This window comes from Brachycentrus maculatus, unplaced genomic scaffold (assembly GCF_059751285.1).
Source record: "Brachycentrus maculatus isolate JH-2025_06_01 unplaced genomic scaffold, ASM5975128v1 h1tg000065l, whole genome shotgun sequence".
Taxonomy (NCBI): domain Eukaryota; kingdom Metazoa; phylum Arthropoda; class Insecta; order Trichoptera; family Brachycentridae; genus Brachycentrus; species Brachycentrus maculatus.
Window position 1 is genome coordinate 2,583,461 of NW_028280819.1, and position 27,805 is coordinate 2,611,265.

The 27,805-nt window shown below is 33.5% G+C and overlaps 3 protein-coding genes across 6 annotated transcripts in view; 2 read left to right on the forward strand and 1 right to left on the reverse strand.

Moving 5' to 3' along the window:
* Positions 1-3,074, forward strand: part of LOC148311446 (uncharacterized) — a 143,626-nt gene extending 140,552 nt beyond the window's left edge. The window contains exons 12-13 of the mRNA XM_088256748.1: positions 439-571; positions 1,241-3,074. Of these exons, the coding sequence (XP_088112874.1) occupies positions 439-571; positions 1,241-2,140 (1,033 nt within the window). The 3' untranslated portion in view covers positions 2,141-3,074. The remainder of the gene's footprint in view (positions 1-438; positions 572-1,240) is intronic.
* Positions 3,075-4,970: 1,896 nt separating this feature from the next.
* LOC148311448 (tetraspanin-5-like) lies at positions 4,971-20,535 on the forward strand. Of its 4 annotated transcripts, none has more exons than XR_015837271.1 (9): positions 4,971-5,238; positions 6,478-6,598; positions 7,205-7,278; positions 7,366-7,440; positions 8,598-8,696; positions 9,567-9,740; positions 11,511-11,627; positions 13,949-14,769; positions 20,091-20,535. XR_015837271.1 is itself a non-coding variant. In XM_088256757.1 (9 exons), the coding sequence occupies exons 1-9, from the start codon at positions 5,116-5,118 to the stop codon at positions 14,015-14,017; spliced, it is 963 nt and encodes a 320-aa protein (XP_088112883.1). In that variant the 5' UTR covers positions 4,971-5,115; the 3' UTR covers positions 14,018-15,051. The 4 variants fall into 4 exon arrangements, 3 of the variants coding, with proteins under 3 accessions (XP_088112883.1, XP_088112882.1, XP_088112884.1); XM_088256757.1 differs by lacking the exon at positions 20,091-20,535 and adding an exon at positions 10,380-10,490 and having other exon boundaries at positions 13,949-15,051; XM_088256756.1 differs by lacking the exon at positions 20,091-20,535 and having other exon boundaries at positions 13,949-16,437.
* A 758-nt stretch (positions 20,536-21,293) lies between these two features.
* Positions 21,294-27,805, reverse strand: part of LOC148311449 (transmembrane protein 135-like) — a 30,119-nt gene continuing 23,607 nt past the window's right edge. Inside the window, exons 6-9 of the mRNA XM_088256641.1 lie at positions 24,995-25,147; positions 24,461-24,601; positions 23,336-23,502; positions 21,294-21,532 (exon numbers count right to left, since the gene is read on the reverse strand). Coding sequence (XP_088112767.1) covers positions 21,481-21,532; positions 23,336-23,502; positions 24,461-24,601; positions 24,995-25,147 — 513 coding nt within the window. The 3' untranslated portion in view covers positions 21,294-21,480. The remainder of the gene's footprint in view (positions 21,533-23,335; positions 23,503-24,460; positions 24,602-24,994; positions 25,148-27,805) is intronic.

Sequence of the window (27,805 nt, forward strand, 5' to 3'; positions counted from 1 at the left end):
AACATCTAATGTAATTGTTTTTTTTGTATGTTTTTAAAACACTGTTTTATATTGAAAAAATAAGGTTTTCTTAAAAATAAATTTATGGTTTTGAAATGAAAAGAGTTATTGAAAGGTAAGGAAGGAGTTACAAAAATTTCGCAATTCAATATATATTCTAAAAAAAAAATATAGTCGCTTACTAAATTGGATGTACTCGCAAACAATGCACACTCACCCTTAACATTGTGATCAGACATTTAATACAATATTAATTTAAATATAAATAAACATAGATGAAAAATAATATAGAATTGTGAGTATTTACAGGGGGTTAAGACCTGTCATAGGCAATAAGTAATCACTTTATACTTGTATTACATTCATAAACTAATATGGAAATAAATCACTTGAGTATTTTAACATGCATTATTTTATATTATGTATTTTGTATCTCAGGTTGGAAGTTACTGCAGATGTGGTGTCGGCTCTCCGACTCAGTCTCTCATCCGAAGCAGCGAGCTTGTCAGAACCCATTCCACCGGATGATGCTTCCACTAAGGCCTTGGCTGGCTCTCTCAGGGACTATAAGGTATATCATTGAATCGTTTTAGTGCATGTATGCTAAAAAGTCCTTTTTATGAGGTGTGTACAAAATTTACAGTATTTTTGTCAAATGTTGATTGATTTTAGTTTTTCTTTCTGGTATTAGCGGAGAACAAACTACTTAAATAAAATAGCATTGTGTAATAAACATACTAAGATATATTTAAAAGTAAATGTTATTTGAATGGAGAAAAATCATTCACAAGAATGGACCAAGGTTAAGGAAATTGGGTCATCCTCAATGTTTTCAACATCGCTTGTACATCCTCTGATTGGTAAACATTCTTATTTCACCAACATTCTTTGAGTATAACATTCATTTTTGTGTGATACAATCGCTTTCAATATCACTATTGGACGTATAGAAAATGACAAAAACCAAAAATAACAGGTTATTACAAAAAATGTATTTCACTAAAATTAGTCAAATTTGTTTATTTGTGAATATAATTGACGAATCAAAACTTAAGCAACCGCAGGCTACAACACAAACTCCCAGCTTGACCGCCAAAATACACTGGTGTCATCGTCAGTATGTCGACGGGCCATGCTTTTTGCAAAGTATACCAGAGAGGATATATTGATTCCCAGCACTGTAACAGTTAATTTAATTATTGTATTGTGTATTTCATTTATTTTATTTGTTGTGTTTCAGCAAAACCAGTCTGAGACTGTGTCGTATTCAGCTGTAGGAGAGGACGGTGCATCGGAGCGCGTTCGCTTCGACGACAATGTGTCCATCATCGGTCCTTCCAGTAACGCCGAGTTCTTGCCAGACACCCTCACCGACAAGCACAGCATCTGCAGCTCTAGGTCATTCAGGAGTTTGGGGAAGAGTTCAATCACCGAAGAATTGTCCGAAAGCTTAGACAAGTCCAGTATAGGCAGTGGCGCCCGTAATGTCATATTTGAAGAGAATCTGGATGACAACGAAGACTGTCGAGATTCTCCCAAGTCCCAAAGGAGCAATAGTCAATCTTCGCTGTCCGGTACGAAGAGAACCATCTCTAAGATTCCCATCAAATTGATCCACAAGCATTTCACTTCCTTCGAAGAGGACGTCGTGAGCAAGACGCCGCCTGAAATTGCCAAATACCTCGAAAGAACTGACAAAGTTGTAAATTTAAGATCGAAACAGAATAGATTAATTTATTCTCCGGAAGGAGTGTACATTTTAGCGGGTTATTCGAATACGAAAAGCCCTTACAGTCCCTCGGGTAGTTCTACCGAAGCTCCGTTGACAGAACCCCTCGAATCTCCCATCACTCCTGTCAACGAGGTCGAAACGAGGAAGCCCGTCGCTGCTACCACCTGGCAGAAGTCTCCCGACCGAGATACCGAGGCCGCAAGAGAGATCCCTCAAAGACCCTTGTCTAAAGTGGCCATGCTTCGGAATATCTTCTTCCACGGAAGCTCGGGAATCGACTTCGAGCCGGTGGAAGACGACCCCCTCAAGCCGAGCACCAGCAACACTCACACCCAAGCTGCCAAGGAAGAATGTAACGAAGCCGATGAATACGTCACTATCGCTATAGAAGAGGCCCACGAAACCTAGACAGGAACATGCGACGTCTTCTGTAAATGTGAGGCATCTCGACAGTTATTAAACAACGAAGTCCTTCAAACTATGTATTTAATCCGATAACTGACTGATAGTTTATTTCTTTATAAGAGAAACATGAATTTGAGATTTACATATAACTTTTATATCTAACCTGAGTTGGTGTAATGTTATCTTTTTTATCTTTTTTTATCATGAACTTTCCCACATTTACTCACTTTATAATGTAATCCGTGCGGTAGCCCTGGATGTCTCTAGATGAATGTTGTGCAAAATGTATAATATGCGTATCCCATTAATGTCTAAATGTGTAGCCACTTCGACTGTCATAACTGAATACATCATTTATTTTGTTGTACTGTCTTATTCACACCACTGTGAAGTGCTTATCTCAGTTTGTGTCGCGAGCTTAGATCGGCTTCCTGGAACCGAAGAGTTTCATCAGGAAGAAGTACTGTTTAGGTGAATCGGTGTAGAATGCTGTCACCACTTGTAGGATTGTCTCATACGTGTGTATGGTTTTCCTATTTTGCCAAATTGATGTGCTCATTTTCCAATAGTAATAAATATGTGTGTTTTGTATTTTAGTGATATTTATTTTCACAAAATAGTATTCTACTCGCATACATGATTATCGGTGTTGTTTATCACTCAAATTTGTAGTGTATTAAATATGAATGTTTAATTATAATACATTATCTTGTATTCGGTGCGGTTTGGTTGAATTTTACAAAGCAAGCGAGAGCACTTGCAGACCTCTGAATGGTAAAAGTGCATTTGTGATAATATCTGTTTGCTTGAAATTTTGTTACTTTTTTAATGATTTATCAAAGGATTAAATTACCCAAACATTGTATTATATAATATTGAGATTCATTTGCAAATTATAGTATTGTCTCTAGGTGTTAAATAAATGTATTCAAATAAATAGCGTGTTTTAATTTTGTCTTCGTTTGTACTTGATTTTTTCTGCAATAAAATAAATGAAACATACACTTATTTGATTTTACGGGAAAGTGGATAATCTGTGATGGTTTATTATTCCACAAACACTGAAAACCACCAAATAATATTGGCAAAAATATTTCAAATTTTAAGAATATGGTCAAATGGATCAACTATGAAAATGGCGACAAATAGTGTATTGTGCTCTAGTTTTTGTGAGGCTCAATATCAAATTTTTAATCCCAACTCTGATGTCGAGTTTAGTTCGATGTTATATGGCTGTGATTCTACAATATTTAAAAAGAAAAAAATAACACATTCTTAACTGTCTCAATACAAAACCAATGTGAGCCCTCTTTTTTGTACATTTTTTAAATCAATTTAGTAATTTGTGCCATTAAAAAAAAATAATATAGAAGTTAAAGAGTGCTAAGGGTTGAGTACATAACATGGATGGTTGTTTTCATATATATTTTTTTTAATAACTCATCAAAGATGAAGAAGAATATGGAAGTCTGGGCATTTACGGGGCTGACAATAAATAAATGCCCAGACTCCCATATTCAGAGTTGTTAAAAAAAATATATATGAAAAATAACTCCTCTAATTGGAGATGATCCAGATTTTGTCAACAAGTCTTTGGACACACTCAAAATGTTGTAGATGGTTCTTGTTCAAATAACGTAAATAATTATATTTTTCTACATATTACGATACCCAGAGAATTGATTTCATATTTGGGAAGAAAATTACCATTCCCCCTGGTGAAAAAAATTGGGTGCTGTGCGAACTCAATTTACAAAGGATCCTGCTGCCACCAAGGACATCCTGCTCAAATGGGGAGGGGTTCCGGAGTTTACCAACACTCACTATCCGAATTCACCTGAGGCCAAAAGGATTAACCATCTCTTAAACAATACCCTTGCCCGTCATATCCGGTAGGTGTTGAATACGAGGGAGATGTAGACGACCTTAGAAAAGTTTTTCAAGAAGCCAGCTGCCTAAAGCAAAGTAGAGAACAAGAGGATTTGAAGCCTCAAAGACTCCTAAATCTGAGTCTGGCTAAAAAATAAAAATAAACCGACTTCCTTTTTTTAGTTACAGTACCATATTTTATTTAACATAAGGAATTCATATTGTTATGGGAAAACGGGTTTCACACAACGAGCTTGCTCCCACAACGAATTAAGTATGATATGCGAGGCATCACTGTATTATCACACCTCCTTCGTATTATTATGATCACTTTATTATGTAATAGAATATTCAACAAGTCGTCGCGATAAAAAAATACATCCCTAACGTAAACCCCCTATAACGTTGAGATTGGTACCGCGTTATCGGAGGGAACGTTGTAGAGGATTAATGTTTTAAGTTGTATTTTTACATTTAAACCAGCGGAAATGACTAAAATTAGTCGTTATTGAATTGAAATGCAATTGAAAAACATTTATCTCCTATACCGCGGTCCAACAAAAAGGGGTTTTACTGTAATATAAAAAAAAAAACTTGAAGTGAGAACTTTATTTTTCATTTATCGGGTCTCGTATTATGGTAACACTGAATTCTAGTTAATGCTAAATCTTCACCAAGATTTACTTTTTGTATTTCGTAAATAATATATAGACTTGTTTATTGTCAAAAGACATTATTACTTTCCTTTGAAATATTATATTATTTATGTTCAATGCTGAATATTGTATGATTTTGATATTTTTATAATAATTTAAACATTAAATAATTATTGTAAATATTTTACAATGTTTTAATTTAGTCTTTATTTTACATGTCCGAAAGACTAATATTGCACACATCATTATTTAATGAGAGATATGTATCCGTTTTCCTTCAAATAGCTGACAGTAGTGGGTGACAGATACGAGATATTTACAAGATGGCTTCCTTTGTTCCGACATTGGGGGCCAGGTGATATAGATTTAGAAAACATTCAACTTTAAGCCAAAAGGAATTATTTGTATATTGTACATATTTTCATTATGATAATTTACAATTAGTCAGCATAAATGGAAGTGCACAAGAGATCACACGAGTCCAAAATGCCTAGCATCAGGAAATACAGACGTGACACAAGTGAAGTCAGCTGTTGTTTAAAATATGTTATATTTGGATTCAACGTCTTATTTTGGGTAAATACTTTTCTGTTTTTATTGTATTGCAAAGCATAATTAATCTAGCTGCATATGTTTCTTTCATTCAAATGATTTTCATGCGCATGGATTTCCGTTTATATTTTTCTTCAAATGTCATTCAGTAAACAAATGGGATCTATTGATCTTCCCTTTCTTATTATTCCTACGGAATAACATAAATGTAATTATTGTTGTTTTACTAAGTCATAAATTTAAGTTAATAACGCCTCGATATAAATATAACAGCCATCCGTTTAATTTCATTATTTAATTATTTCATCTTTATCTAATTCTTCAATACGCAAATAAAAAGTAATAATTGCAATACATATACATTTATTTAACATTGCGTAATTGATAAAAATAATGCATATAATGCACATAAGGAAATATTTCTAATAAAAACGAGTAAACAAAAAAAAACACCTTGATTGAAATTGGGCCTTGTAATATTTTTTACTGTAAGAAACTTGTTATTTCCTGAGTTCGTGCTCATTCTTAAACTACGTAATTAAAATTAAGTAATTTACTGTTTTTATTTACATTAATATCAAATATTTCAAATTAATTCAATAATGTTTTATAATCTTGATGTAGAATGCCCGGTTATTTATTTATAATTTATATATGAAATATTCAAATCAAACACTGATTTTTAAATATTAAAAAATTATATTTTATTATTAAAAACACAAAAATTAAATTTGTGACAATTGTTTCGCCTTGTTATGGCATTTTCAAACTACTGATTATTTTATAATTAAAATGTAACTTTGTTTTAAAATCACTATAATTTATACTGATTTTAAAACAAAGTTACATTTTAATTATAAAATGTAAAATCACAAAGTTAGTGCTTCAAATATAAATTAACTAACTAACTAACCATCACGCAGCTTCCCAGCAGGGGTAGGCAGAGAGAATCGAATGCCACACCACTCTGTCTTTGCAAACATTCTTCGCCTCTTCTACATTCATGCATCTCCTCATACATACTCGGCGATTATTACGACTCCTGACCCAGCCGCTTTCAAGTATTTGACATACCTGATTGTGCCAAGTTTTCCTCGGTCTTCCTCTGCTTCTTCTTTTTCAAATATAAATTATACTGATTATTTCTTAAAAGAGATGTTATTTTTTATAATTTAAGTATTTATTCATTATTCTGTGATAACATATGTTTATTTGATTTTTGATTGATTGAATATGTGACAATATAATTTATTTGAATTCCAGTTGCTGGGGCTATGTATTCTTGCTGTAGGGGTATGGGCTTGGAATGAAAAGGACACATTCAATAACCTCTCTCGTCTCACCAACATAGCTTTAGATCCCGCCTTCATACTAATATGTGTCGGTAAGTATCACAATAATATGAATTTTGTTTTTTTACTTTAAACAATTGTGAAATTAATTACGAAATTATTGTTATTCGGAATTCATGAGTGCTCTTTCTGATCCCCAGATCTTAGGGATAGCCATGACCTTCAGCCTTCCTGTCAGGTTGTAAGCCTTGAAATGCTCAGACTTCCATCTGTCTTTCATATAAAACAATAGATGCTTCGTCTCAGTTGAGGCACCTATAATATATATCTTTATGTATCATCTGTTGGATAAGAAAATCCAGATTCTGATAGAATAAATATAAAATTGTCACAAAAACAGTTAATAATTCATTATTTTGATTAATATTATTTAACACTCATGATAAGTCATTCATCATTCACTTTATGTAAAACCTCTTAAAAACACTACTTCCTGACTACCAGATTTGGGTAACCATTCCGTTATCAGGTAAAATGTAGACTTGACCTTGTTGTTCCCATACCGACAGTCATGAATTTGTGTTTTTAAGTGATATTACACAAAGTGAGTGATGAATAATAAGGAGAGTGTTATATTACCATACCATAAAGTTAACGATGCTCTTTATATATATAAAAAATATGATTTATTTTTCTAGGTACTGTAACTTTTATCATCGGTTTCACTGGGTGCGTCGGTGCGTTACGAGAGAATACCTTTTTACTAGGATGTGTAAGAATAAAAAAAAATATCCATAATTATCTTACAGTTGTTTAAATTTGTCTTTTTTAAACGTAATAATGATTTGTATTTTTTCAGTATGCAGTTTTCCTTGCGTTACTTCTTTTATCGGAAATGACAGCAGGAATTTTGGGATTCGTTTTCAAAGACTGGGTACGTTTTTGTCATTAATAAATCAATATTCATTGTGCTATTTTTTATTATTGTTATGCTATTTTTAATCAACAATTGAACACACTCTACAATGTTACAATACAGAACTAATGTAAGACCCCTTTTAAAATTTTTATTTTTAATCAATTAAGTAATTGATTTAGAAAATAGTAATAAAAAAGAATAATTGAGAAATTAAGGAGTGCTAAGGATTAAAAACATTTGAAAAAATTAAAGCAATATGTGCCGTGCAAATGGAATATTAATATGAAGATTGTTTTCGGGCGGTTTTTTCATTAACCCTGACCCTAATTAGTATACTCAGTAGGGGTGTGTAGTAATCACAAGTAAATGCAAACCCAATTCCAATCTGTACAATGTTTTTTAGCGTCTCGCGCTCTACTAAAAGTAAGCTAATATAACGCTTTTAAGCGTCTCCTGCTCTCTACCAACAGTATGTAAAAGACGCTTTGAAATGTAAAAAAAAAAAAATTAAATGCCAAATCCTAAAAGGCTTTATTTGAACTCGGTTAATAATCTATCTGGATGAACCACAAATATAGGTGACAAAAGAGAACATAGAAATGTGGCTCTACTTTGGGTATGTCTTGGGTGAACTAAACAACAAATGAAGAGATACTAAGTAGAGTTGGGAAAGCTTGCAACGAGACATGACCAGTACCATCTTCTCCGAGATATAGAGATGAGGAAGATGGAGGGCAGGAAAAGGAAGTCCTGGCTCCGCGACATATAGGAGTGGACCTGGTTACAATGTACTTAGGATCTTTTGACGAGGAACCATTCAAGATGTGTATTTTAAACCTTCAGTTATTGTATAGGAATTATATGGTAGAAAGAAGCTATGTTAGGGAAATTATGCAAGCTTTTTATATTGTAATTAAAATGTAACTTTGTTTTAAAATCACTATAAATATTTTTTTATAACTTTATTATAATGTCTACCAGTTTCGAAGCTAACTGCTTCTTAAGAATTAAGAAGCAGTTAGCTTCGAAACTGGTAGACATTATAATTAAGTTATAAAAAAATATTTTTAGTGATTTTAAAACAAAGTTACATTTTAATTATAAAATGGAAAATCACAAAGTTAGTGTTTCAAATATAAATTATACTTTTTATTATTTAATTTTTTTTACAGATAAAGCAGCAAGCCACAAATGGCTTCCAAGCATTCATCACACATTACAGGGAGGATCCTGACCAACAAAATCTAATCGACTGGATTCAGGAAGATTGGGTTAGATTTCATTTGATTTTTCAACCGCCCTACTCTCAGACTATTTTCCAATAAACAGGAAAAAAAAACAACTTTTTTTTTCTACAGAATTATGTTGTATTTATACCTGACAAAATAGGTGCATTTAGGATGAAACTTTCTGGTTATAATAAATAATAATCATTTTGGATAATTTATGTAGCGCCATTTTCGTAAAATACTACCTCAAGGGCGTTATCGCGTCCCCCCTTTCTTTGTCTTGCCCGGATGTGTACTCATTAAATATTTTTGGCACATATATTTTTCTCGTGTGCGTACGTGATATTGGTTATCGCAGAATGGTGCAGAAAACATCCACGCATCACATATCGCTCACTCCTTTCAAGAACGTCATATATCAAAAAACTTGATTTTTCAGGAGAACGTTTTTAAAGTTTAAAAATATAATACAGTGTATTAAAAATAAATATCAAGCCACTTATTGAACTTTTTACTGTGCAACAGGTCTTTTTAGGTAAAACCTGAAGGTTTTTTCTCCATTTGAAAAATATTTAGTTTATTTAAAAAAATATTAAACAATGCCTTTTCTTCAAAATGCAATAACAACACTTTCTGCCCTGTAGCGGGTAAATATTAGGTTAAAAATATTGCCGCTTTTGCTGGGATATAGTACATTTTCTGGGCATTCCAAAAACATGCACAACTGAAAATTTAAGATTTTTGATTTATGACATTCTTGAAAGGAGTGAGCGATATGCTCGTATGTGTAGGGAATTTGATTCTCCCTTTTAAACCTTTTTACTACACACAAACATTTGTGATAAAACGAAAGTTGGTTCTTATTGTAATATTGATTTTATCTCTCCATCAATCAATTCTACCTGTTTGCAGTTGCAATGCTGTGGCATCGAGGGCCCCCGCGACTGGGACCGGAATGCCTATTTCAACTGCTCCTCACAGTCGGTGGGGTCCCGCGAGGCCTGCGGAGTCCCCTTCAGCTGCTGCAGGCGGCGAGAGGCCGTCAGGAACAAACAGTGCGGCTACGATGTGCGGAGACCCACTTTTGTAAGTCTTCCAAACCTGTATTACAACTCCCTTTGTGCGAGGAGATTTGAAGACTAAATAGAAACTCAGCAGATCCTGATTAGTCACTATGACTATCTTCTGGAATATTTCGAAATTCTTGATTTTTTTAAAACGTGTCATAAAGTTATGATAAAAGAGTTTAAAAAATAAGTCCTTTCCAATGTCTTATTTTTGTCATTTTATCTACAAAAACTATATATGTATTTCTTTGGAACATAACCTCCCATCAGTTTGGTTTTGGAAAATGAGTGGATTTTTATTTTGTACTTTCGAATGCGGAAATCAAAATATTTGTCATATTTTGATCCCTTTATTTTTAATTCAACAAATTTTTACTGTATCGTTTTGATTATAACGCCTATACAGAGTCACAAATTAAAGCTCTATTCCAAATTCCACCTTCAATTATACATATATAAAAAAACACTCCACAGTAATGGTTTCTGACTTGCAGTGAACCGTTGTCGGCTTTACTGCAGTCATGAATGTACAAAGAATGGTCACACTAACAAAAATACTAGTTGCTTGTCTCTCAATTCTCCGTTTATCCAATCAACTTTATTATTATTTGAACTTTAGATTGGTATTTATACTTTGGTTATTATTGGATTCGATCAGCCTGCCGATAGGAATATATACGAGCGCGGCTGTCTGCGGGCAGGTTCCGAATGGTTGGAAACCAATCTTCTAAATGTGGCCGTGGTCGCCATGTCTCTTGTACTTCTGAAGGTAACCGGCACTCGCCAGTAAAGTGCTCGCATGGGACTCATTTGTCACGTATTTTGTAATATTAGTGTCACTGCTTTTTTGTGTTTTATTTTGAAAATTAATGATTTACCTGTTACCAGTTTAAAAATGATTTTGATTGTAATTTTTTTTTCTTTTTATTTGCTGAAAATATAGTTTTTTCACCCTAGACTACGGGACCTGTCTCAATGTGCGTTAATATGGGACTATTGTAAGATATACGACAAGAAATTCACATGTTACCAAAAATGTTAGCTTATTTTTTGTTTTTAAATAAGTGCAACATGTTTTTTGGGAATTTCATATAAAAAAATGAATATAAAATATTGGTAAAAAATTAAGGTACATGCTAGTTATCACTACATTCTTTACATGTGTTGCCTCGGTGCTTGCCACAGATTGGATGATCATCGTAAATTTTACGAATTTTCCGTAATCTAGGGTTAAAGAAAACTTATTGTCACCTAAATGCAGTACTATCCAACATTGCACACAAGTCAATTTAGTTTTTATTATTCATTGATTTGGCATTAATTTTATGAAATAACAGGATGTTTCAATCACTTGTAAGAGACTAATTTAATTGGGATTATATTTTCACCTTTTGATAATAACATGTGTGATTATCGAAACTAGTAGTGTTTACACTAATAAACAGAAACGCGATCTTATGGAACTGTTTTATATTTAGTCTTTATACATTTTTTGTATTTTTAAAGCATTTATCAACTGAAATATCCTTTTAAAAATTATAAATCTGAATGTTCAAAAGAAAATACTATTTTTTTATATTAAAAGCATTGTTAACTTTCTGGTATGGTAATATAATGAATTGATACAATGTTAATTTGATTGTTCATTTTATAATGGCAAGTTGCTTTGTCCTGTGCTTTAGGTACCAATCCAATTTTTATTCACTGTTTTTAATACCTTTTTTCATTATTTTATTTTCTTTTGATTTTATTTTTGTTTATGTTCTGTTATTATTTTTTCCCAATTTAGACATTAGATGTGGCCAAGATAATATATGAAAAGGGGTGTATTGAGGCAGCTGAAGAATGGTTTGATCGTAATTTATTGATAGTGGCGTCAGGAGCTGTGTGCACCGCATTTGCTCAGGTATACTCTTATGCAGTTACTATGCCTACTACATATCGCTCACTCCTTTCAACAACGTCATAAATCAAAAAATGTCAATTTTCAGTTGTGCATGTTTTCGGAATGATCATAAAATATACTATATCCCAGAAAAAACGGCATATTTTTAACTTAATATATACCCGCTATAGGTCAGAAAGTGTTGTTTTTGTACATATTTTGAAGAAAAGGTATTGTTTAATTATTTTTTTAAACATACTAAATATTTTTCAAATGGAGAAAAAATCTTCAGGTTTTACCTAAAAAGATCTGTTGCACAATAAAAAGTTCAATATGTGGCTTGATATTTATTTTGAATACATTTATTTTATTCTTAAACTTTAAAAACAATCTCCTGAAACATCAAGTTTTTTGATATATGAGGTTGTTTGAAAGGAGTGAGCGACATAATACATTATTATCACTGGACCAAATTACATTCTCATTTTATGGAGATCATTTTCTTATTAGTACACATGTTCTCATGTAAATATACTTTGTCTCAAAAGAGACAAAGTATATTTTCATTGTATGTTTAATAATTATCATAGTAATTATGGCCATCTGTATTAAAAATGACTTTTTTTAATATACAGATTTAATTTTTATTTGCATTTTTTAACTATGTACTTTTACACTTTATGTACTTTTAATATTATTTGATAAATTACTGTAGACTAGAAATAGTGCAAGAAGCATGTTTTTATTTTTATTAATATTCTATTTTAAATGTTGTTTTTCCAAAGCACTGTAATCTATCAGAAGAAACATTGTAAATCAATTTATAAATTTTTGGTTTGGACATTTTGTTAAAAAAATAATAAAAAATCTACTATTCAGAGATATCAAATTCAACGATTCGTACGTATACATATCTTTATAATATTTATGTGGTTCAATGTCAGATATTAAATTATTTCTTTGCTTTATAAAAAAACTATTGTCTATTTAATAATCGACAATACTTTTTTTAGTGTAATCCCTATTTTAATTTCCATCTCCAGCTAGATTCTCTTTGCTTTTCTTCTACTATTTCTAGAACATACTGTAAAAGCTGATCATATGACAACATGTTTTATAAGTTGCGAATAATACTTTTTAAGTTGATAAAATTACATATACAACACCATTGGTCAAATCATGAAAAACTTTTGAACTTTGAATATCACGCTAGAAGCTGTATAACCTGCTTCCATTATTTAATAAGTCATTAAATAACAAAAATATGGATAAAAAAGCCATTCTTACTAATTGAATGATGGAGATGTATAGATTTGAAATAGATAAACACGACTTAATAAAAAATAAAAAATCAAATAATTAAAAAAAAAAAAAAAATTGTAAAAATGAGAAGTGAGAGTCAAATTTATGAAAAAATGAATTAATGAAATAAAAACTGGAAACTAAGATGCCAAAACAATATTCTTATTAATTTTGATATTAATGTTTACAATACCTTGATCAATTATTCAAATAGGATTTCTTCAAAATCACATGAATTAATTCAATCAGTTTTCACAGTATGCTCATAATTTGTATTTTATACGCTTTTGATTAATTTTTCGACTGTATTGGATTGTCATTTTTTACTTTGACTGTCTCTGCTCATTATTGCCTGGTCAATGACGCCCACAATCACGATAACTGCGTGGCTACGTTGTGACTGACCGGGCGATAGCAATCGGAGACAGCAAAAATGTAATTTCTAGAAATTGCTGTTGAAAAAAGCTGTTAGCAGCTACTTTAATGCAATCTTGTAGAAGCTCAGCCGAACTAAAACAGAATGAACTCCCAAAATGTCAATAGTGTGGTTATAAAGCACATTAAAAAGTATGGCAAAAACGTTTGAGTAATGTCAAGTGAAATCATTAAAAAACGTTCAGTTAACGTAAGTAAAATCATTATTATGTAATGAAAGGTTGCATGTATCACTCAATTTACGGTGCTTTGCCAATTAAATTATCCGCCTCCATAGTGTAATGGTCAGCGAGCTCGCCTACCGTACCGAAGGTCCCGGGTTCGATTCCCAGGTGGGGTCAAATACATATAAGTGATTTTTTCACTGTAATGTTTTTTCAATATTACCCTGTACCGGTACCTGAAGCGGAGGGCCGTGATCGGCCTGATCCTTTCCTTCATGTGTTAACGATTAAGATAACACTGCATTTATATGATGCAGTGCCCTATGCACCATCGAGGTGAGGATAAGGGTTTGAAGTGCCAATTAAAAAAAAAAAGTTCTGACGAACTATGGCTCACCCATCTTCTCTACACCCCTCGTAACCATGTCTTTTCTCTGGCAGGTGTTGGGAATATGCTTTGCGCAGAACCTGCGCGCCGACATCTTCGCACAGAAGGCCAAGTGGCACTGACAGTTGCCCGCCCCCGCGGCCGTGTGAGGTCCGCGCCGCACTTCTCCCGCCAGCCGGCTGTGCCCGTTCCGGGCTCTGCCGCGAGACGACTCCTACCCCGGACTCTACTCCCAGTCCTGCTACACCTTCCCGGAGAGAAGCACTCCCATCTTTGCGTGATTCGAATCGCAAACAATCGATACTCATTCAATCAAACTGAATCCGCAAACACTCCGACATTAAGGATGTTTTATGATTTAGTGGCAATAACAATGAATCTCTGAACAGTTTTAATTGAATTGTTGGGTAATATATCCAAAATAAAACAAGGTTTTTGTTGGATTGAATTCTACATTTATTTATGTATATCTTAATACGTGACGCGATTCGTCTTCTTAGGACATTATCAAACACTTCTTAGGACATTATCGAGTGTTTGATAATGTCCTAAGAAGACGAAACGCATCACGTATTAAGATATACATAAATAAATGGGGAATTCAATCCAACAACATGTAATTCTACCAACTGTCTGCAGTTACAATAAATAAGTGTTAATTGATTAAGTTAAATCTTTTTAGTGTGATGAACATTTGCAACAGGTATTTAATTGAATTTTGAATCATCATAGTAAAATGTCAAAACATCCAGTTTCTCGAGGTCTGTATATTGAAGGTTCTTTTTTAAATAAATGTTTTGTACTTACATTTCTTTGTGGAACTGCATTTTATAGAATAAAATAACAACTTTGTAGTTTATGTTTTGAAATGTGAGTGGATCAAAACACAAAGTCTTTTTATTTCTCAAAATAATATAACTATGTAGTTTTTTCCGTAACCGACTGGTGACCAGTCTAATGATGTCGGTAACTACGAAACCTGGTTGCTGGTCAAATAAAATTCATGTGGAAAAAACTACATAGTTGTTATTTTATTCTATTGAAGGTTCTATTGTATGAATGTTCACATTTTCCACAGATGTTAATCACATTTCGGATGGGTATTTTTACGTCTGCGGACCACAGGCGACGGGATTCGATAATTATCTACATGTGGTTAAGACCTTAACAATGAGAATGGTATACAATATTCATATAAAAGCATTGGATAATTCCTTCTTTTCTGGTTTTGAAATGAGGCCAGCGCTGAAGATAAAACTACTCTTCGCGTCCTGAAGCATCCCACCCAACCTGACGGGTAGAAATGTGAATGTGTTAAGATCATCCGAAATGTGTTAAGATCCGTCATCAAATAAGACCAACAAACCTTCAAATTAAATGCACCTATTATTTCTTTAGTGATTTTAATTGTACAAAACATTTTTGATATTTGAAAACATCTCTCTTCGAAGGCTTAGTCTAATCTTTGTGTCACAGAATTGAAAAGTGAACTGCCAAAATAGATATCAACCGTACTGTTTAAAAAATGAATGATACTAAATACTCACAATAAACAAAGTATTGTGGTCGGGATAAGGAGACATTGCCAGCTGGCGTTTGTGTATTAAGAAGTGTGAAGAAGTCGCGGGGGCAACTTATCTACAAATTGATAAGTGAATTGTATATTTTATATTAACCTTTTTTTACAAATACTAAGTATATAACGTATTGTTCCATTAGATTATATGGCATCCGGTCACTGCCAAATATATAATATCTCCAATTTGTACTAATCATTCGTAATTTTAACAGACGAAAAAAATATGTATGTTAACTGTTGAAAATCTCTAGCGTAATATCAGATATCGTCAGTTTAATATGCGAATCACAATTCTTTATCTCATATATAGTATTTATATCCAAAGGATATCATATATTTTAACGTTTGATGGAGGACATTGATAAAATTTAGAAAGGTGTTGAGATGGTTTGGGCGTGTGAATCAAATGAGGGAAAAAAGTAATAAAGAACAATTTTGAGGCGAATGTAGTTAGTAATGGAAGCAGAGAGAGATTGAGGAAAACTGTCTTTTTTTTTTGGAATAACCCGCAAAGCCTCTACTTTCAGAGGCTTGTTTGCAGGTAGGATAATAAGAAGAAAGGAAAGGTAAATGTGAAAAAATACATCACAAACATGTAATCACGATCATGATCAAGTATTTCAAATATATTTGAAAGTGGACAGATCAGGAGTGGGGTTAATTGGCGTGTATGTATGAGGAGACGCATGAATGTGGAAGAGGCGAAGTTTGTTTACAAAGACAGATTGGTATGGTGTTCTATTTTCTCTGCCTACCCCTTCAGTGAAGCGATATGATGGTTTTTGTATGAAATATTAAATATCTTGCAATTTTCATCGGACACTTGTTTCTTGTGACGATATAATTGCCCCACTGGTGACGACTTATATTTGCATGTTAGACTGACGATGTATCAATAATATACCCTGCATATATCATATTTTATACAGTAACAAAATAATTACATATATCAAATTTGCATTATATCGTATTTTATTTAAACAAGTTTTTTTTCCATGCTTTCAGTTGTTTATTTAAAACAAATATCCTTTCCACATATTATTTTAAAGACACATTTAGGGAAATAGATGGGCTTAATTCATATGTAAATTTGAATTAATAGATACAGCAAGCAAATAATTCATTGTTTTATTATTTAGTTATTTGTAAGATCTGATTTTATACTTTAAAAAAAATCATTGGATGAGATTATAATCTGAACTGATTTTCACAAAATTGCGCGTTTCAACTGATAAACGAGGCAAAATGTCACATTCCATATCTGTCACCGTGTACTGATATAATTCTCCATGAAGGTTGACAGATTTCGTCTCATTTTCTACTACCGTATTTGGTAATCTGATATATTTGTACCATTAAATAATACATATATGTGTTACATATAAGGCATTGTGCAGACTAAGTATTATTTTTCTATTTATTATTTATATTTTTTCTAGTGATGTTTACATAATACATAATTATATTGTACTTTTTTATGAATTTTTTGGATTATACAGGTGGCGCAAAATTAATCACCATATCGGAAGATGTTTAACCTTTTAACCGCGTTAACTTTGTTCCTAAGAGACGCCCGTGCGCAGCGGTATTTTGCCGTTTTTTAAATGATCACTTTTATCATGTATTTAGTTAAGAAACGATTTATTTTCTCAAACAAAAACGTTCAATGGCATTCATTGTGCCTTTTTGGTACTCTATAATACACTTGTGTCACATTATTCTTGAAATATATCGTAATATAAACAAATTAATCGTAATATAAATACATCAAAGCGCATCATGTGTCACTCTTACCCACTGGCGATGCGTAGCGTCGAGAGTGAGACAGATATAGGGCATGATTATGGCGCGGACTAATTACCGACCGCAAGAAAAATCAGGGATCTGTTCTTTTATTTATCTTTTTTATTATTAGATTAAAACCAATATTTTTAGCTTTTCCACTTTTTTATTTGACCAGCGACCGGGTTTCGTCGTTACCGACATCATCAGACTGGTGGAAAAGTGGAAAAGCTAAAAATATTGGTTTTAATCTAATAATAAATTAAAAATGCAATTCCATCACGAAGTGTCAGTGGATAATATAAATCTTTTATTTATCCTTGTGATGTTACAAATTATTAGTCAGATATTTCAACAGATGTCTCAAGGCCAAGGATTGACTTATTTTATCCAAAGTTCCACACCATGAAAAAATCCCTCCATGTTGAACTGAGGTTCGAAACTTGGAGCAAAGTAAAAACACATACGGTTATATCAGCTGCGTATGGGGCATGTTTTATGAAAACACATGCAGTTATGCGTGGATCCGGTTAAAATTTTACAAATGGCGTCATACGTTAATCATATTTGACATTTGTGACATTTGTGACACAGCTGCAGTTTACAAACAGATTATTTTACTAAATAAAACAAAATATTTTGAGTGATACAAATCTTTATTTGGTTCTTTACAATATATTCTGTTAAGTGGAAATGATGATATCCGTGAAGTGGCTGCCGCCACAGTATTGACACATATTTGTACCCTTGTTTGTTTGTATACTGCAGCTGTCTAAGGCCACAAATGTCAAATATTATCGACGTATGCCATTTGCAAAAATTACAACATCTTCCTATAGGGTGATTAATTTTGTGCCACCCTGTAGATGAAAATATTTTTATTTTGAGATTTTCAACCATTTTTATCTTAAATTTTTTATTTTCACACAAAGTAAAACAGAACAATAACAAATCGGTGTGAGGAATAATATTTAACAGTATTTTTTAACATCAAATAATTTTTGTATTTTCTAGCTACTTTAACTATCAATAATTGTCATTAAATCTATATTATACGGAATTTGATGGATACATATCCGCACTTTATCACTCAATCAAATATATTATTTTTATAGAATAGAAAAAAAAACCTCCAATTTTTTAAAAATATATTACTGTAGATTGTATGAAAATATCCAATAGTTAGATCAGAAAACTTACATACTGAATAGGAGGTAAGCCAAATTAAGTATAAATCAGTTTTGTGGCGCTTATGTATAATTCCTAGATAAAGCAAGCATTTTAAGTCTTCTCAAATCTGTAACATAAATTCTCAAACAAAATATCTCTGTACATAATATATTTACCTACATTTTGAATATAAATACAAATCATAATATATTGGGCTGTAATAGTAATAATAATGATGCATATATTTGTCCTGTTGTTTTAACGCATTGGTTATGGTGAAGCTTGATAAAGAAATGTAATTTGTTTATTTATAGATTTGACGTTTAATTTGTAGAACTCCATTTTAATTTATGTATTAAATTTTAAATCAAACACTGATTTTTTGAGTCTACTAAGCTGTATTTTATTGTTAAAATCCGTCAGTCCATTTAATCTTCTCATTCGTTTGAAAATGCCATAACTAGGCGAAACAAATTTGTTTTTTTTTTTTTTTAACAATAAAATAGACTAGTAGACTCAAAATATTAGTGTTTGATTGATACATGAATATAATTTTACCCGGGCGATGTTAGATGTTAGATCGCATTAAAAGAATGATGTGTTTAAGCCATATTTTGAAACCAGATAAGAATCGATAATGTTTTTGTATTATAGTGACACCTATCCGCTGCACAGCAAAGCAAACATGACAAGAAATTAGATGTTCAAGATATGCTTTTTGTATATGAAGTTGAAGGTAACCAAAATGCACATAAATGTGCACACCGCTGCAACTTAAGGTTTCTGAAATGCACAAATATGTGCATACCGCCATTACTTAAGGTTTCTGAAATGCACAAATCTGCGCACGCCGTAAACAATGTGTTAATATCATTTATAAGTTTATTCCGCAAAAATATTAAAACAATAATTCATTATAACAAGTCCGCCTCAGTAGTGTAATGGTCAGCACGCTCGGCTACCGTTCTGGAGGTCCTGGGTTCGATTCCCAGGGGGGGGTCATGTGAATATAAGTGATTTTTTCAGTGTAATATTTATTTGATATTGCCCTGGACTGGTACCTGAAGCGGAGGGCTGATCACCTTTCCTTTGTGTGTTAACGATCAAGATAACGCTATGTTTATATGTTGCAGTGCCCAATGCACCATTGGTGTGCGGATAAGGGTTTTAAGAAGAAGAATTCATTATTACAATTCATCACTCTCAAAAAAAAAAAGGAAATCAATAGTGAATATTTTGTTTATTTGATTTTCGTTTTGACGAGTTAGAATATTATGTTAAGATAGTATCTTATGACTACTACTATTACGCCAATTTACTATAGGGGTGTACAGAGAGGATGGAATGCCACACGTGTCTTCCATAAACATATAGCCCTCTAGTCATGTAGACCTTTGCGACAAACATATTTCACATTCAGTTGAACGCAGGACAAATACATGTTGCAATACGTTTTGTAATCAGCTGTCGGCTCGGGTTGTAAATCATATATTATTTCGAGAAATAAAAATACTTTGTGTTCTGATCCACTCACATTTTTATTAACCAACTAGTTTCGGCGACAACCTGTTGCCCTCTTCAGGGTTTAATTTATTAATAATAAATTAAACCCTGAAGAGGGCAACAGGTTGTTGCCGAAACTAGTTGGTTAATAAAAATGTGAGTGGATCAGAACACAAGGTATTTTTATTTCTCAAAATAATATATCAAAATGATCCACAAAGTTAATGCTTTCAATATTCAAATCATATTTGTTCATTTATCACAATGATTTATGACCCGAGCAAACAGTTGATTGAAACGATTCTAAAAAAAGACATTTTAGGCTGCAATTTTTTTTTTGCACGATTAATTTATGGATTTTTTACAAAATTATTTTTAAGTGTACAATATTTTTTTATGAGATAAACGATGTTGGAATTTTGGCACTGCACAAAGTATGCAATTTTTCATATTATTCCTCGGTATGTATTTATCATCTGCTTAATGCTCAAATGTTTTATTTTATTCTAATGTTTACTAACAAAAATTGACTATTCTGTATTATTAATGTGTGTACTGTTAATATAATAATGATCTCTTGACAGAATCAAATAAAATATTTCTTTATAATAATTTGTTTCATTTAAATTTCACCTCCAGCTCCGTAGATTAATGGTTAGCACGCTCGGCTACCGTACTGGAGGTCCCGGGTTCGATTCCCAGTGGTCAAATAAATATAAGTGTATTATTAGATTAAAACCAATATTTTTAGCTTTTCCACTTTTTTTTATTTGACCAGCGACCGTCAAATAAAAAAAAGTGGAAAAGCTAAAAATATTGGTTTTAATCTAATAATATATTAAAAATGCAATTCCATCACGAAGTGTCAGTGGATAATATAAATCTATTAAATATAAGTGATTTTTCACTGTAATATTTATTCAATATAACCCTGGACTGGTACCTGAAGCGGAGGCCTGATCAACTTTCCTTCATGTGTTAATGATTAAGGTAACACTGCGTTTATATGATGCAGTGCCCTATGCACCATCGGGTGTGGATAAGGGTTTTTTTTTGGGTTCAAGGAATCTTGCATCCCTTATGTCACTGCGACCATATTAGGTCTATTGTGACCTCCCGGATAAGGGTTGTAAAATTTCATAATAAAGAACCGCACATAATGAATATAAAAGAAAACTCATCTACCATTGCATGGTGGAAAGCATGGAACCAGAAGCATTGACGCATGTTCGTTCAGGAGTGGCACAAATGGAAGTTGATCAGAGATATAATCTGTGAAGCAAAAGACTGATGATCCATCCAAGCAAGATGAGGCAGTCTTTTTCTGGAACAGTGCCCTATGCACCATCAAATAAAGTAAAATGTTTGTGTTTTAAACCTTTTATTTGTGAAATTGTATAAAATATATAAAATATGCTTAAAAATAAAATAAAATTTGAATACTAAATCAATAAAAAAAAGTATTCCATTATGCTACAAAACAATATTCCCATAAACATTGTATGAGATAACAAAATTATATTACAGAATTGTGCGTTAAATAAAGCTAAGTCAGCATGAAAACTTCAGCATTTGCAGGAAACTGGAGTAAATTAGGTGGACCCTGAAAAGAAATGTAAACATTTCAGTACGAACACGTTATTTACTTGACTAAAGGTGGGGACTGACTTCCACATTTCGTCATTACGGCGAGCATCCGACTTCATATGGAGCACTCGTAACGAGCGGCTCGCTGTACTGACTACAAATTGACTCGATTGTTGCGCGGTATGATCGATAATCCTGAAATTATCCAGAGCATTGGTCTGTATGTTCCCGATAGTTACCCAAGACAGCGTCGGCATAGGTTGTTTCACATTCCTATACACAGGACCAACCTGCCGATGGTTATGCCTGTAGGAAGAGCTACCGCTATGTTGAACAATATCACATTGGATATTGATCTGTTCCATGTGTCCGAAGGAATTTTCCGAAGCGAGATTCTTCTACACATTTAACAAGAGTCTTCTTGCGTAATTTTTAATTTGTTTTTTTAATGTATACGCCTTAAATGTTTGTTTGTAATGTATATATTAATTATTAAATAAATTGAATAGAATTGAAAAAAAAAATAAAAAATGCTCGCATCGTAACGTGTTACGTTACTACAAAATGACTGTGGTCAGTCCCCACCTTAAAGTTCTTTAACCCTTAGAGTGTGAACCGTCGATAGATGGACTCTCTATTAATGCGTATAAAGTGCGGAGCGTCGGAATACCGATTATTGCGCAGTTTTAAATAAATACAGTTACATAGCATTTAAATAAATACAGTTATAGTAAAAAATATGTTTCATTTGAGTAGTTTGATATGTCGCTTACACATAACAGAAAGAATTACGAAAATTCATCTACATTTGAGGAAAATAATTAAGATCTGTGCACACTTAATTAAAAAAGTACTTTTTTCAAAAATCCTATGGCAATTTATGCAAAATATGTTAAAATAAGCTCAGCACTATAAGGGTTAAATTAAGGAGCTCAAAAATATCTGCACTTCTATAAATCATTTGTAACCTTTTGCGAAACAGTTACAGCCGTCCTACTACATAATAAGACATTGGCCATACAAAATTTCCACCTTTACATGTGACAAACTCTGTCATTTTATAGACCAAGATCAAAAGTATTTGACAATTTCAGAATTGAAACATGCAGAAACATCATTTAGGATCATCATGACTTACATTAGTATTAACATGACATGCAGAGACATCTCAAGAGATGTCAAGATTTCTTGCAAGCAAGAAAATGACAATTTCTGCAAAAAATCCCGTTTAGTAGGTACTAATCCCGGCAGTTAAAAACTTCATCATTATTAACACATTAGCGACCACACTTACACTGTCACGGACCAAGGAAAATTTACTCATACAGTAGTTCATATTGTACACTACGCTATGTATTACCAATGAGTTCAACTGGATCGTGCCAATCTGCTTTAGTATACACTCAGCAATGAGAATAGATGCCTGCGAAGACTGAGGAATGAGAAAATACAGCGTAGGTTGCAGCAACTCATGGTCATAACTATTGCCAAGAAAAGGCGATTCAGTTGGCTAGGCCATGTATTTCACATGCCTCCAAAAAGCCGCCATCAAATTTGCCTCTTTTACAAAGCATCAGTTTCTTGCCGCGCAAGATGTCCACTACTGACAATCTATTGGCAGTTCTTGTCTAAACTTCGGAACACGGACCTGACTTGTAGGCGTGTAAGGAAGCTGGCGGCTGACAGAAGAGCCTGGAGGCAGTTTGTGGACTTTATATGCTTCACATATTGCTAAGAAAGAATCTGTTTCAAATAAATTTCTAGTGATATTACTGGGTGTCGGATTTGCGCATCGCTGCTTATTACAAGATGGACTTACTTTCCACTGGTGACCGTGTCTAGGAGGTTAATGATGTAGCGCGGACACATCTCGGGGTGCATGACGCGCGCGTGGAACAGCAGCCCCTGGCAAAGAGCGTACAACAGTTCGGGAAGTGGCCATTTCTCCGGCAACAGCTTGTACTCGTACATCCGGCTGCAGAGAATCTGCAATAACAAAATCATTTACTAACAAATATATTTGTTACGGCGCAATATTTCTAGCAACTTGAACTATGACCCCAAGCGCCCGCTAGGAGCAGGGCGGGGTGCGGGGAATGTTTACGTTATACCCTTATGAGATTGATGCAGGGGAGACTGCACACACTTGTCCTTGTACTGTTATAGCGACCTGTTGAATAAACCGATTGCATCCTAATTATGAGTTATTATTACCTATACTCGAGCCCCGTAATAATATACATCATTTTCTGAAGTACTCAGAGGAACATCGGGTTGCTGGACTGACCTGGGAGGAAGCCAAGGAAATGGCGCATGACAGGGTGGCTTGGACACAACTTTAAGTGGCCGTTTACTCCATCTAGAGAGTGAAAACGGATGAAAAACATTTACAATTCTGTCCGGTATTGAACAGAGTATGCAAGACATCAAAAGAAGCTTGATAAATTGCAGCAAAGGCATCTCAGGTCAATGATGGGCATTCGTTGGTATGACTACATGTTTAACCAGAAGGTTCTGGAGAGGGCGGGTTATTGTCCTGTCTCAGTGGCAATAGCGAGGGTTCAGCTCAGATGGGCATGTCATTCCTATGGATGACTCGCCCCTGATCAAAGCTGTTTTGTTTGGAGAGCTTCTCGGAGGAAGGCGAAAGCGAGGTGAGCAGTACAGGAGGTACAAGGATCAACTGAACGCCACATTGATGGTGAGTTGCAGGCTAGAGACAGAGATGGATGGAGAAGTTCCGTGAACGGTATTCACGAGGTCTCTGCGCGCGGTTACCGGCACAACAGAAGTGAATACGGAGTACGCAGTGTGTGCTCGAATTATTAAGTCAAAGATTGGCATGTTCAGACACAACGCACTCATAGATAGTCCCACATCTGAAGACAACATACTGGAGAGCGAGTTGGGATACAGAGATAATATACAGAGCATCTTGACTTACGTGCAATATGGAGGTGATGGATGCCAGCGAGAAGGACAGGTTGGGCTTGAACCAGAAAGCTGCGCCGGCGAGGAAGCCCGCTGGAAGTGCGTGCTCCGCAGCATCCTTCTTCCGATGGCGACATAAGAGACATGTTATCCACTGTAAAAATAGCAAAAAATATTAGCTACAAGTATTGTGCTTACATTTCTTCAAATTGTACGACTGTCCGGGTTATTTATATACCAGGTTGTTCTTCTGTTATCTGTTATCCACTGTAAAAATAGCAAAAAATATTAGCTACTAAGTATTGTGCTTACATTTCTTCAAATTGTACGGCGGGTTATTTATTATACCAGGATGTTCTTCACTTTTAGTGGACATTACGAACCCCATTACATTCATAAACTGGACCAAAGCAAATATTGAGAATCTTCTGACATTCTGTTCACATGTTCACTTCAGTATCGCCTCCATTGTCACCCCTACCTCATAATATCTTCCGTCAAAATAAATAAATGCACATATTATGATCTGCGGAATAGTGGTATTTACCCTATAAATTCCAATGTATCCACCCAGGAACAACCCGAGATTGAAGTGTTGTCTCGTGATAGATTTGAGCGCCTTCATGGGAGATGTTAATCTCGGTACAACCGTTCTCAGCATGGACATTGCGCAACCGAGTCCAAACATTGAAATTGTTCCCTAAAAATAGAAAAAAACATATACTTATGATAATAATAAAATAACAGAATACACATTGAAATATAGTTATTGTCATCACTTTAAAACCTGCGAGTTTTGGTAACTGTTATGTTCTAAGGTGGGGAGAGATGATCAGTAATAACTCGCTGGTATTTTGATTTTGGGTTATTTTAAATAAGTATTTTTTACTAGGTACCTCTAAGTGAGTGACTGCTTTCTAGGGGAAACAAGTCTAGAGTGCGCTTGCCAGACATTGCAGATAAGCCCACAATTGCGGCTATATTGTTGTAACCAATATGTCATAACATACACGTATTCCTTACAATAACATTAACACATTCACTGCGTTCAATATATCGCGAACAATCATGAAATGCTCACAAAATAGCTGATTTTAAAAAACGCTTAAAACTATATCAACTTGTCTACAGTCTGTTCACAGTTATATTACATCTAGTTTTATTTTTATTTTTATTATTTATTTGGCAGTATAAATAATTAAAAAAAAAATAATATAAAAAAACTAGAGGTAAAATAAGTGTGAATATTTTTTTAAAATTATTTATTTGGCAGTATAAATAATTTATTAAAAAAACCTAGAGGTAAAATAACTGTGAACAGACTGTACCTAACCATATTATTTAAAAAGTAGATTAATAAATCCTCAGTTTTTTTTCATAAGATTTCTGAGTAACAATACTTATTTGCAATGTACCAGATAATTTTTTTTTAACAATGGACCTATTTATGACCCTTTTTATATCCTTCACATTTTAGAGGCTCTCAACATAAGATGTGGCCGTAAAGTTTATAAATATATTTTGTATTAAATGTAATATATCAATCAGCGTAATCTCGATAAATTCTGCAAATGACATAGCCAGCGATACTGACCTCGAAGTACTAAACATGCCATATGACGTATTCATATGCGTAGGTCAAGTAGGAATAATTTGATGTAACACAAACGTTTCTGCGGTTGTGGGTATACTTTTTTGTACCTGAACATATGGGATACGGCTTGTTGCGTTTGGGCGATAATATTGCAAGCATATCATGTATATTGATATGAGTAGGGCGGTTAAAAATGTGAAATAATATGAAATTTCTTTTTGTAGATTGCTTTGAGATTTGATTGCTTTGCTTTGCTTTGAGACAAGCGAGTATAAACATGTCGATCACTCCTTTTAACAATGTCATATATCAAAAATCGTCAATTTTCAGTTGTGCATTTTTTTGGAATGCCCAGAAAATGTACTATATCCCAGCAAAAGTGGCATATTTTTAACTTAATATTTACCCGCTACAGGGCAGAAAGTGTTGTTTTTGCATTTTGAAGAAAAGGTATTGTTTTATAATGTTTTTAACTAACTAACTAACTAACCATCACGCCGCTTCCCCGCAGGGGTAGGCATAGAGAAAAACTTGCAAACATTCTTCGCCTCTTCCACGTTCATGCATCTCCTCATACATACCCGCCGATTGTTACGACTCCTAACCTGACCATATACCAAATATACTAAATATTTTTCAAATGGAGAAAAAACTTTCAGGTTTTACCTAAAAAGATCTGTTGCACAGTAAAAAGTTCAATAAGTGGCTTGATATATATTTTAATACATTTTATTATATTTTTATACTTTAAAAACAATCTCCTGAAAAATCAAGTTTTTTTATTTACGACGTTGTTGAAAGGAGTGAGCGATGTGTCATCAAGGGGACTAAAGCTGAGTTATATATTATAGTTAAAACAGTCCTCTTACACAATTTTGTTTATTTTTTTATTTAAATCATCATATTGTTCCGCAAAGTTGAAGCCAAATCAATAAATTAAGTATTTTATTTGTAATAATTTAGTACGCAGGGTTTCAAACCTGACTGGTTGTGATAACAATAAGCGATCGATAACATTATCCGCGATCACAACAATACATTAAAGATCTGTAAAGTGAGCAAGGACAGATTACATATTACTTGAGATTACTTGAGGCACTACTTATGCAAATTACTATTTGTTATGTATGTTATTTATTCAGGCTTAAGTACCTAACAAACATAAGTTACAATACAGATTATGACCTTTGATGTAAGGCTCAATACAGGAGATAAATAGATAATCATGTCTATTGCAATAATTGTTGATGAGAAAATGAAAATAAAAGCAAGGCATGGTGGATAATCCTGCGCTTCGGGCACCAGTCCAAGGTAACATAGTAATTACTAGAGTGAAGTCACTAAAATTTATTTTAAACCCCTTGGGAATCAAACTTGGTGCACCCAACACGGTAGCTGAATGCGCTAACTATCACACTACGGAGGCGGGCAAAAAACATATTATTTTGAGAAATAATATGTTTATTATTCATATTATTCAAACCCTTATCCGCACCCCAATGGTGCATACGGCACTGCATCATATAAACGCAGTGTTATCTTGATAGTTAACACATGAAGGAAAGGTGATCAGCCCTCCGCTTCAGGTACCAGTCCAGGGTAGTATTGAATAAATATTAGAGTGAAAAAATCACTTATTTTTATTTGACCCCCCTGGGAATCGAACCCAGGACCTCCAGTACGGTGGCCGAGTGTGTTGATCATTACACTACGGAGGCGGACAATAATATGTTTAACCCAACCTAAACACAGTTATCCCCTTCC